This window comes from Ochotona curzoniae, unplaced genomic scaffold, assembly GCF_017591425.1.
Source record: "Ochotona curzoniae isolate NIBS_2020 unplaced genomic scaffold, NIBS_Ocur_1.0 scaffold_3208, whole genome shotgun sequence".
NCBI lineage: Eukaryota > Metazoa > Chordata > Mammalia > Lagomorpha > Ochotonidae > Ochotona > Ochotona curzoniae.
In genome coordinates this window covers 14349272-14361792 of record NW_024467106.1, presented here as the reverse complement: position 1 = coordinate 14361792, position 12521 = coordinate 14349272, and the positions used below count along the sequence as shown (strand labels likewise).

At 45.0% G+C, this 12521-nt stretch overlaps 1 protein-coding gene across 1 annotated transcript in view; it reads right to left on the bottom strand.

The window, feature by feature from the left end:
- Positions 1 to 12521, bottom strand: part of ASTN2 (astrotactin 2) — a 936573-nt gene that overhangs the window by 271166 nt on the left and 652886 nt on the right. The window contains exons 14-15 of the mRNA XM_040963108.1: positions 7270 to 7394; positions 2943 to 3047 (exon numbers count right to left, since the gene is read on the bottom strand). Of these exons, the coding sequence (XP_040819042.1) occupies positions 2943 to 3047; positions 7270 to 7394 (230 nt within the window). The remainder of the gene's footprint in view (positions 1 to 2942; positions 3048 to 7269; positions 7395 to 12521) is intronic.

Below are 12521 nucleotides of genomic sequence, written 5' to 3'. Positions count from 1 at the left end.
TAGACATTTACCCACCTTAATGAATTTAGTCTGAGCTTCAACACTACAATCTTGACAATAACAACCCCCATTGTGCATATGAGTAACTCAAACCTTAGAGGTGCAAGTGACTTGCAGTGGTGCCTCAGTTAGAAGAGCTGGATTCAAACCCATAGCTTCTCTTCCTCCATAGTACATTCACTTTCTATCACATCAAACAAACCAGGGCTTGGATTCCCATGGCTTCATATCTGGGCCTGCAAATGACTGAGCTCATATTCCATGCCCATATATCAGTGCCCTTGTCCAGTTCTCTGGAACACTGCTTGCTTTTCTAGCTCTCTGCTGTTACAGAAGCTGTGGTATATGTTCCCTCCTGTTGCACGGTTTCTTTAAGGCCTCTGTTAAGTTTTCAGCACCTAATGTGAGACCTGTACAGAATTTAATGACTGTTTTCTTCTCCTGTCCTTCCTCAGGCAGGCGCATGAGACCCTATCCTTTCAAGGGCATTAGGGTCATCCTGAACCCCCTCTGTTACTGGGTAAAGCCCAACAACATTTTCTGGGTACTCAGCCTCCAAGATTATTTCCCACAAGCCATCCACACCAGCTAAATCTGTTTTCTATTCTGTCCTGACTACGACCTGGGATTTCTATCATTCTTTATTCCATTATGTTCTTTGCTACCAGCCTTACTCCATCTCTCATGCCACACATACCCAAAACTGTCTCCTCTCTTCTAGGATGTCACTCTGCCCTTCATGCAGCCAATCATAACATCCTCGCAGGGGTATCCACTCTGCATTTTCAATACACTCCTTGAGGCAAAAAGCTAGCTTCATTTGCATCTGAGTTTGCACATGCACCCTCCCCACACGAGCACCCTAACCACATATATGGCACCACTCCTGGGAAACAACAAATGCATCAACCATGATTATTATGAGAACAACCACTTCCACACCACATCAAAGAGCAAGTGCCTCTCCAACATTAAAAGTGAGCTCCAATTTGCCAACATTTGATTTACAAGGGGATTTCCAGGCACGTCATTATCGATTAATTTAAGGAGATACACCTTTGTAGTTCTAATAGGAACATCACAGATACATTCACAAACGTAGCGTGAGTGGGTGGTAGGTAAAATACTGCCTTTGTTCAGTAATAAGTAGCAATACCATGGAGATGTCCTATGGATCTTTGTCTAAACAGACATAGCTGCACTTAAATCCCTGCTCTGCCACTTACTTGCTTTAAGACCTTGATCCAATTGCTTAATCTTTCTGACCCTTGGTTTCTTTGTCAGAAGAACAATGGGACAAACATGTTTCTCTCAGGATGATTGTTAAGTCACAGTTTATGTAATCTACAGAGTTTCGCAAATGTCAGCAATAATTTCTACTGATTTTGCTTGGAGGGTGAACTCTGTTAATTGCCAAGCTAAAAGAGCTCCATATCTGATGAGCAAAGGGATATGGAAAAAGGGTTAAGAAAAACTCGTAAAGAATTAGGAGCCACTGAGATTCCTAGGGTCGAAAACCCAGGCCAGGATTCAGGTTAAGTCAGTGTCTGCAACCCCAGCATCCCATATGAACACTCGTTCAAGCCGATGTTCCACTTTCTATCCAGTACTCTGCTAACACCCCTAGGAAAGCAGCAAAATAGTCCAAATGCCTTGGCTCTTTGTCACTCACACAGGAGACCAAATGGAGTCCCAGATTTCTGGTTTTGGCCTGTTCCAGACTGTAGCCATCTGGGGCATGAACCAGTGGATAGCACTTCTCTCTCTCTCTCTCTCTCTCTCTCTCTCTCAATGGTCACAATAGCCAGAACCAAGTTGATTCAAAGCCAGAAGTCAGGAGCCAGTGGTCTTTTCCTGGTTTTCCATGTGGGTGCAGTATTCCAAGGATTTGTGTCATCCTCCATTGCCCTTCCAGGCCATCGACGGGGAACAGCTGGGGCTTGAACCAGTACACATATGGGATGCCTGCACTGCACACAGAGGACTTAGCTGACTAAGCCATCACACGGCTTGCCCCCAAGTGAGTCTTAAAAGAAAAAAAGAAAAATCCTATACCAACTCACAAATTTCAAGAGTGTTTCTTTCACTCCTTATGTTTTAGTTTTCACACATTTAGCTTTTATTCCTTTAGTAAACATGAGTACCAAGAACTTACTGCTTTTACCTGGTAGTTGTTGGGATACCTGAGTAAGTAAGATTCCAGTCCTACCTGCACTTCACAGACCAGTGAGGAAGATAGAGTCTGATGTGAATTTCAGTGCTTTGATTTAAGTATCCAAGCATGAAATTCCTTCGGTTGTTGTGGAGGGGAACAGACAATGAAGAGGCATCGTGGAGTAATTGAATGGATTTTCTCTTGGACAGGAGGGACTAGCCAGTGCAAAGTCTACACAATCACAAAAGAACAGATACCAGTGGAGAATCACAAATTGTCCTCTTTTGCCAAAGCTCATGATCTGCGTGAGTAAAACTGGAATGCTGCAGGCACGTGTGAGGACTTCTTAGAGATTACCATATATCAGCGTTGCACAGAGATAGGCAGAAAAGTAAAGTAGGACAGGACAGAGAATTTAGTGTCTGAAAAGAATCCATAACGAGCAAGTCTAAAATACATCAAGAATATAAATGGTACATATAGTAACATCCATCCTCCTTCTATTCATCCTGCCACATCCAGCATAGGTATCTCTTCCCTCCAAAAGCCTCCCCACCTCCCCCAGATGGATAACTCCATCTTTTATGCTCAGCTGGTCAAGATTGCCCTGACCATCTTGCAACATATCAATGGCATTGTTTTCTGCCACCTAGCCCCCTTCCTGGGGGCTCAATGACGGCGGGAGAAGATGCAAGCCTCATTCTCATAAGGCCTGACACTCCCTTTGTCCTTGGGAACAATTGTAGAGTGACTTCAAGTTGCTCAGTATTCTAGTGGGTGTGCTCACCTGCTGAGAGGGTGATGGTACTGAGCTTCACCCGGTAGAGATTGCTCCGAACCCGCCACTGCTGCACCATCGGGTAACCCATGGCTTCGTCATACCTGATATCTCCTGGTAGAGAGAATAAGAAGGCCACATGAGCCCAGTGTTTAGTTTCTGCATACAATGTCCACCCCACAGCTCTCAGTTTTGAGCAATGAATAAAACGGAGCAGAGGCTGGGCCTTGGAGTGTAATTCTACACTGGAGCCCAAACGTTTATCTGAGTTCCACCTTCAGGCCTTGGATAGGAGCCCCAGTACTACATCTTTCTCTCTTCTCAGCAGCATACAAAGCTCCTTTACCCTGTAAGTGGGGCAAACCTCGGGTCTCATTTGTGTCTCACTTAACTCCACTGGCAACGTGCTATGGAACACTAGACCGTCTCAGGGCCTTGGTTTCCCCATCTGCCACACTGCTACCTTCACAGGCTTGTTGTGAAACCCCAATAGAGTAATAGCAGGAATAGCATTTTCGTAACAGAAATGTTCTACCTACAGCCTGGGGCGGGGGGGGGGGGGGCGGTCAGCCCATATCATCCATCGTTGCTTTTACTACCCAGCAGAGCTGAGCAATTGTGCCAGATATCACACTCGTGGCCTGACACTTTTGCTATCTACCCTTTTATGTTCTCTAATCCCATGTGGACTGCTGTTTCTTAATGCAGTAATATTAATGTTTATGAATACTATGTAAAATATTATTGAGGTGCCGGCATTGTGGTGTAGTAGGCAAACCCCCAAAATGAGAAGCCACTGGTTCTAATTCCGGCCATTCCACTTCTGATCCAGCTCCCTGCGAATGATCTGGGAAGCAATGGAAGATGCCCTAAAACTTTGGCTTTTTCTACCCATGCTGGAGCCCCAGATAAAACTCCAGGCTCCTGGCTTTGACTTGGCAGTCTCAGCCACTGGGGTTACCTGGGAGTGAACCAACAGATGGAGTCTTTTATCTTTTTCTCTTTGTCCTCCCACCCCACCTCTGTAACTCTGGCTTCCAAATAAACAGATAGTTTTTAAAAACAGGTAACTCTCAAAAATAAACTGACATGCATAAAAGTTGACAGTTTCACATAAGCTCTGAGAAACACTGCTTAAAGAAAGTTAAACTGCATAATTTCTCAGAATTTTGACTAAAGTGCCGTTTATCACAAGAGAAAAAATTAAAAAAAAAAAAAGAACAACTCCATACAGGTAGTGTGCAAACTTCTGGGAGTGTGGAATCTGTTTTTACACAAAGGGTCACCCAGAGCTCATGTTCTGTAGGATCCATTTTGGGGAAGACAGGTACTATTTGAACAAAAAATAAAGAGAATCACGACAAAATGCTAGTAAGTGGTGACCTTTGGGAGGCTGCTGCATCAAAACTTCTTACCTCATTATTTATATTCATCTCCATTTTCTAAATGTTCCACCCAAGCACTGAAGATTCTCTTTTTTATAATCAGGGAAAAAAATACATAAGAAACAAATGCCTGCCACATCAGCAGCTGTTATCATTGCTACCATGTGTCCATGCCTATCCTGCCCTCTACAGATCACAGGCAAATTCGCAACCCTCTTCCGCTGTCCCAGGGTGCGGAGGCATTTAGAGATGTATTTGACACCAGCATTAAAATGAGAATCTTATTGAACAAAAGGACTTTTTCCTGGACATGACTCCAGGATTAAAGTTGTCCGTTGCTGTCAACATCGTTTCCCCTTCGGGAATCATATAGTTAACATTTTCAAGTAAAATATTCATGATCTCTGAAGCTGTTGGGTTAGAAACACATCCTCTCTATTTATCTGCTCTGTCTCTCCTAGCTTTCTTTTCCAGAGGCTGGCGGGGGGTGGGGAACTGTCTGGATAGAGGGAGGAGAGGGCTGCGTTTCTCACTTAGGGAAGAAAAAGGAACAGCGGACAAGGAGAACCGGAGAACGGCCTCGGCAGCCCCCCTTCTATTACTGCTTGTACTGTTCAGGGCAGGGCAGGTATGGGCAGCAGCAATCAAGGCCCCTCACCAAGAGAGGGGAGCAGAACATTTTGACCAGCTCAACATTGTTGAGCCTGGTAGCATGCTGTTCCAAACCAAAAATGCTTCTGATTGTCAATCATTTATAAAATCATCTTCCCTGCTTGGTACTCCAGTCATAAGCAACTATCGTTTTGTCCCTCACTTCCCTTCACTTTTGGTCCTTCCTGACTGATTTACTCACTTGCTTACAACAGGCTCACGGACTCGCTCACTTTCCTTCTTGCCCTTACTCTCCTCCCAGCCCACTCCTGGTTAGCATCTGTCCCTGCTCCACTTCAGTTCCCCATCTGGGGATTAGGAATGGAATCAAGCTCTGGGATTTGGGGGAAGAATTTTTTTTTCTGGTAACCAAAGTGGAAAAGGGGGGGAAAAAGAGACTTCTTTTAAAATGTAACAGTTGCTTTATTTATAAATCTCCAAAGATCTCTTGAGTCAAAACAATCATGTATGTGTGTGTGTGTGTGTGTGTGTGTGTGTGTGTGTGTGTGTGTATCCAAGCACACCTTGGACCCAGAGTACACCAAAAATTTTGCATACATACTTCCATTTCTCATAAGAATAATGAAAAACAATTGTTACACCCTTAATGTTAGAGGGATAATCTGAGGCTCAGATCAGGAAATGGCCAAAGGCATACAAGGATTCTTGGCGTTGTCTGTCGTCACAGGTAGTGAACTCCCCATTGCTGTGGGTGCCCAAAGAGAGAAAGACACTCAGCAGGGACATTGTAGACCTGATTTCTCCTCAGTAAGATGCCTCTTTAATCAATGTCAAATTTGAAATACCGTGAAATTACGGAAAATGAAATTTGAAGAAGTTTTAGCAGTGTTGAGAAATATTACACAAAGCATTTTTATGGTCCCTTTTTAAAGGGCCAGTGGGGTGGGGTGAGGAGCTGTAAAAAAGAGGATGTGGCATTAGCTTTGGAATGACGATAGATTAGGCTTGAATTTTGATGCAACTCTGGACAAACCATGATCTTGGGTGAGTTACATGTCCTCTTCAATGTGTTTAAAAGGAGATAACATAGGTAGATATCTGTATCTTTATGCCCCACATTGGAGTATATGTGTTTATGTCTTCAATTTGCTCCCAGTTTTAGCTCCCTGTTAATATGCATCCTGGGAGGTAGCTGGTGATGACTCAAATATTAAGTTCCTTCCCAACAGGGAGAAAGCCCTTACTGAACTTCCAGCTTTGGCCCCAGCCTATCCCTGGCCATTGTAGCAACTGGAAAGTCAATCAGCAAACGGGAGAGCGTCTCTGTGTCTGCTTCACTCTTTCCTTCTGCCTCATAATCAAAAAGCAACAACATATGACTAAACTGATACATGCCTAATAAATTAACACATGGTTATATATGTTAACATGGGTTATGTGTGCTAGTATATGCAAAAGGCCTGAATCTAGAAGAAGTTCTATCCACTTGGGGTCTCCCCATTATTTACACATTTCACAGGAAAGGCTTACGGAGGTTAGATGACTTGACTTAGAGCTCCCAAAGCTTGCAAATGATTGGGGGTGGGGTGGGATTTAAATCAAAGTCTATCATGTTGCAAGGTCCTTCCTGGGAACATTTCTCGCTCAGTAAGAAAGCTCATCATCCTTCGAGGTGACCATCTTCCTGCACAGTGCATCACACTCCCAGAGTCAGGGCTCTTACACCTTAGGAAAGGCCCCACAAATGAGGATTTGAGGAACTATGAGAAGACAGGAAGGAGGTGCAGGGCATCCTGGGTTAGGATACTTGAAAAGATGGCCTCCCACATGGAGGATTTGGAGGAGAGGGGAATGGTAAATTGGAGTGCAAAAGGTAAAATGTTTGGTGCTGTTATTCCAAGTTTCCAGTTCTGGCAGATAAGTGGCATGGGCTCGGCCAGATCCCTTCACATCACTAAGTCTAGATTCCTTACCCATTAAGTGGGAAAATCAAGACCAACCTGATGAATGGCTCGGTATGTGCATATGGAAACTGTATAATTCAAGTGCTTTCAAGTGGGTTTATTCTGGTTGAACAATTCAGTGACATAAGTTCACTGAACAATTCACAGAGATAAATCCTTCCTGGAGAAAGGTTTTCCCTGTTCTCAGACAGGTAGCTCTTTTCAAAGGGAGCCTGGAGTCTCAAGGAAGTATTTCCATATGCAGAGCCCATAGGAGCAGCCCAAGAAGTGACAGCTGTCTTTCCTTTTCATCCCTCTGCTAAGGACTCAGATGCCCTTGGAGCCCCAAGTGTCTGGTCAGCAAGGTGGATGGGGGAGCCAGCCCATGTGTCTTACCAGTGAGCAGCTGGAGGTCCGGGAGGGGCTCCGAGAGGACCCCCCGGCACTGCTCCTCCACCGGCAGTGGGATCACCAACAGCCCGTCGGCCAGCTGGGGAAAGTCCTTGATGAAGTTGTTCTCCCTGTAGACAAGAGCAGAGAGAGACTGTCACATGGAGGAACTGGGGTCCGCTGGGGGCTGCAGGGCACAGGCAGGAAGTTTGCAGTCAGGACAGAGACTTTCATTCAGGTAGCTTTGCTCTGATGCATCTGGCTCTCTGAATCCCAGCTCCAAGAACATAGAACTAATACCAGGCCCTGGTTCAAGCAGGCTGGGGTCCAGATGTCTCCTCTGCTTTCAAGCCACACAATTTCAAAGAAATCATGACTTCTCCTGGCACCTTGATTTTCTTGTTGATAAGCCGGGCATTAGATCTCATGGTTATTATAAACAATTACTGGGGGGCCCAGTGATGTGGTCTAACGGCTAAAGTCCTTGCCTTGCATGCGCTGGGATCCCATATGGGTGCCTGTTCTAATCCCAGCAGCCCTGCTTCCCATCCAGTTCCCTGCTTTTGGCTTAGGAAAGCAGTCAAGGATAGCCCACAGCCTTGGTACCCTGCACCCGTGTGGGACACCTGGAAGCGCTCCTGGCTCCTGGCTTCAGATCAGCGCAGCACCAGCTGTTGTGGTCACGGAAGATATTTCTCTCTATTTCTCCTCCTCTCTGTATATATTTGACTTTTTAATAAAAATAAATAAATCTTTAAAAAAAACATTTAATGTGACAAAGCTGACAATTTTCAAAAACACTTGCCAATGCTCAATAAACTGTATGTTTGGCTGTGAAATGCCACTTTGCTTAAGCAATGACAATGATAAACAAAGATATGAGGCCACAGAAAACAGTGTGTGGTGTTTAAAGAATCAGGGGATGGGGTCAGACTGAAGAATGGGAGGATTGGGGAAATGATGCTTGGTTGTAGAGGGTGTTTATGAACCTAGACCTTAATGTAATGGCTCAATCTTCTTTTTGTAGGTAAAAGACATTGGAGAGAAGGTGTGATTTGTACAATGACAATCAATGGATTGGACTTAAACCTACATCTCTCATCTCCCAAGCTAGCTCTTCAAACCCAAGCACTAAAGTCTCCAGATACTTCCATCCCTCTTCATGGGGCAGAAGGCACATCCCGGGGCAAACTCTGACCTTTGAACAGAGGTAGTTTTAAGAGGATGGTGGGCAAAGTGTAGCACAGGAAAATAGGTGTCAGCCTTCTGGACAATATACAGCTAGAAACAGAACAATAGCCACTCCCTGGGAGTACACAAGCAGAGAATTTGATGGTTGGTTGGCACAGCCAGTATCAAGGGCATTTCTGTATTAAATGTGACTTTTGAGGTCATTTCATGTTCAGGGAGCCCTAGAGTTGGACACTAATTACAATGTGGAGAAGAGAATGGAGAGCTGAGTGGAGGAAAAGCACAAAGGAAGGAGAATGCTTACCATTTCGGCTGGCCACCTGGAGTGGGCAACCTTGAAATGAAAATCAGAAAGACAAAAACAGAAGCACAAAATGCTGAAGCGATGCCTTTGAAGCCTGATTGCAGACAGCTCAAAAGCAAGTGTCAAGTGGCCTGGGTCACCCTGCTGATTGTACTCCATGGTCCTGTGCCCCATTCAAGGCACCTTTGAAGCTCATTGTTTGTTGATTCATGTAGTGAACACTTGGTTTGTGTCTGTGTCCAGAGGAGGGGCTGTTATCACCATTTTTCACCAACATCAGCATCATCATGATTGTTGCTATCAGCTCTGTAATTTGGTGAATCCAAATAATTTGCTAAGCACTTGACACACATTTTCCCACTTACTCTTCATAGCAACCCTGCAAGATGCTACTACTATTGTCTTAAAAGTACTGATTCATAACAAAGAGATTTAGAGTAAATAGATGGCTTTATCACGTTGGGATGTGATTCTAGGACTGGGTAGGCCTGGGACTGTGCAAACAGGTGAATGTCTAGGAGCAGACCTGCCACAGAAGTGTGCTCTTTGGTGTGGGATATGCTGTCTGTGGAGTCATGCTTGTTTGTGTCCACAGGCAGGTGGTCACAGATTCTACCGTCATGGCTACTCCCTGGTTTGTCTGCAAACCTGAGAGCAGGGACTGGGAATAGAAAAGACATAGCAGGCATCCAGCCCAGCAGTTAAAACACTCACGTGGGACACCTGCATCTCATACTGGAATGTCTTGGTTTGACTCTCGGCTTCACTATTGATTCCACATTCCTATTAATACTGCTTTGGCTAGCCCACTTCCACAATTCTTCTGAGTCTCGTCCAGTCTGACATCTATAGAAAAAAAAAAAAAAAACTAGATCCCTAAGGGGACGAAGTGAGTGGTATTATGGACTAGAGACTGGTCCAGGATTCCCTTTACTCTTGGAGGCTTAAGGAAGTGCATACGCAGATGGAAGAAGGAATGCAGTGAATCAGATGGCCAGTACTGGTGGGAGGCTGTGAGGGAGGGAGGCAGGTGGCAACAGAAGCCCTAAAGACTAGGCAGCAAAGCTATGAGTCCTGCACAGCCTCTGCCAGCAGAGGGCGCCCAGGGCCTTTGCATCAATCAGCTCTTTCAAGAGGCAAAGTGGGAAAAACAGCCACTGGGAAAGTTTCTCGGCCTGAGAATCGTTCGTAGAGGGGAGGATAACACTGGCAGAATGAGCCCACCCCGGTAAGGTGGCCTGGGGACTGGCAAAGCACTGACTCACACGAGTGTGCATGCATGAGTGTTCCCATGTGCATTTGTGTACAGTAAAAGCTACTTGATCACGGACAATAAGCTGATCTTAACAACAGACAGCAAGAATGCATAATGAGTAACCTTTACCTACTGAAAAGGGTTATTGCTCATCAACTATGACCTAGGCACTAAGTTGAAAAGTGTGTGTGTGTCCAAAAGTTACTATCTAGGTACTCTTAGACAATCCAGTAATATTTACGAAGACTGTATTTGTTGAACCCTCCTATGTCCTGGGTAGCATATCAAGATATCTGCGTGTTCATGTGTGTCATTTTAAAGAACCAGCGAGAGGGCTGACACTGTGGCATGATAATGTAAGCCACCAGCTGGGATGCTGGCATCCCATATGAGTGCTGGCTTGAGTCCCAGATGTTCTACTTCTGGTCCAGCTCCCTGCTCATGTGCCTGGTAAAGCAGAGGAAGATAGCCCAAGTTATTAGATATTTGCCTTGTGGAAGACCTGGATGAAGCTTTTGGCTCCTGGCTTCGGCTTGGCCTGGCTCTGTCCACTGTAGCCAACGGGGTAGTGAACCGGCAGATAAAAGATGCTTCTCTCAGCAACATCCCCTCTCTCTGTAACTCTACCTTTCAAATAAATACAATATATCCTTAAAACAGAGTCAGGCCTAATGTGGTAATCTAGTGGCTAAAGTTCTCGCCTTGCACGCCTTGCACGCACTGGGATCCCATATCATGCCCAGCAGCCCTACTTCCTTTCCAGCTCCCTTGTGGCCTGGGAAAGCAGTCAAAGACAGTCCAAAGCTTTGGGACCCTGCACTTATGTGGGAGACTAGGAAAAGCTCCTAGTTCATGGCTTCAGATCAGCTCAGCTCTGGCTGTTTGTGGCCACTTGGGGAGTGAACCAGCATGCAGAATATCTTCTTCTTCGTTTTTCTTCCTCTCTACATTTTTGCTTTCCAATAAAAATAAATATTTTTTTTTAACAATAGAACCTATGAGACAACTACTACTATTTTCATTTATAGACGAAGAAACAGAAGTTTGAAGAGGTTAAGAAACTTGGCCAACTGAGGTCTAAAAATAGGAAGTGATTGTGCCAAGAGCATGTTCAAACAAATCATGCCCAATGATAGTACCTGGCACTTGGTAGACACATTTCCCACCCAAAGCCTGTGCTCTTCATCCCTGGGATTATTTGAATCTTACAGAGTTAAGAGCAGGCAGTTCTGTTGTTCATATTGAACAACAACCTGCTGTGCTTTGGTATACACAGATTTGGTTGTATGTTCATTTGCTTGGGTGTGCATGCTGTGTGTGTGTGTGTGTGTGTGTGTGTGTGTGTGTGGTGTGTGTGTGTGTATGTGTGCTGAGTTTCAAACAGCAAGAGGTCATAGTTTCACAAACGTCATTCAAAATATGCTCAGGAAAACAGCAATATCCCTACGGATATTCTCTGGAATTGACGATCAAATTGTAATTGTAGATACTGGATTCTGAGGACTCTGAGACTGTAAGATGTCATCCGCTCCACAAACACTTATTTGGTGACCCATCTTGCTGCAGGGCAGTAGGAACACACCAGTGAAAAAACAGAGGCAGTTTCTTCATTGTGATGTCCAGGAGAGAATCCAATGGCTTTCTCCAGTTTTGTGAGGTCCATCACGATAGCGCCTGACTACTCCTGCTGCCTCATACTTTACCCACTGCCTCTGGACCACTGCTCTGTAGCTGCGCTGACTGTCCTGAAGTCCCCCTCATGCAGCATGTTCCTATTCTCCATGGCATGCAATTGAGTGCATGCCCTCTCCATATGAAACTGTCCTCCTTCCTCTAGACCTGGTAAATTTCTCTTTGTCATGCAGATCACACAATCATTTCATTGCCTCTGGGAAATCTTGCTGGAGTCAGTACTCTTATTAGACACTCAAATAACATCCTGCTTTTTTCTCCCAAAGTTTCATAATCTTTTCACCATAGATGTACTCATAGCTCCTCTCGAATACTTGCTTTTCCTACCAGACTCAACCTTTTGTGGACAGAAATTATGCCCATTCTGTGTTCCACTGGTTCCCTAGGAACTAACAGTGCAACTTGAGGATAAACAAGTTAAGTTGGTTGCAAAATGGATGCACCCTGACCATTCATTGATAAATGCAGGAAGGAGACCTCCTAGGATACTTATGGGTCCAGGTGATACTGGAGGTTTCCCTCTAAAATTCCAGCTCGTCCACAAGAAGTTTCGACACCTCAACTTCTTTCCCTAACTTGAACAGACACTCTGTTTAAGATCCCTAAGTGAACAGACACCCTGGCTCTTGGACAGAGCTTGGACAGTGGGAGTCAGAGACAATGTGGCCAGTGGGGGAGCTGATGTGAAAAGTGATTCCCACTAAGAGGCACGGGAAGGCCTCCTCTCTTGGTGGTGAGCACGTGTGTGTTCCTAAGGGTTGGAAGGGGGCAGGTCGCTGAGTGGCTGCAGAGAACAACAGCCAGATGCACAAGGCT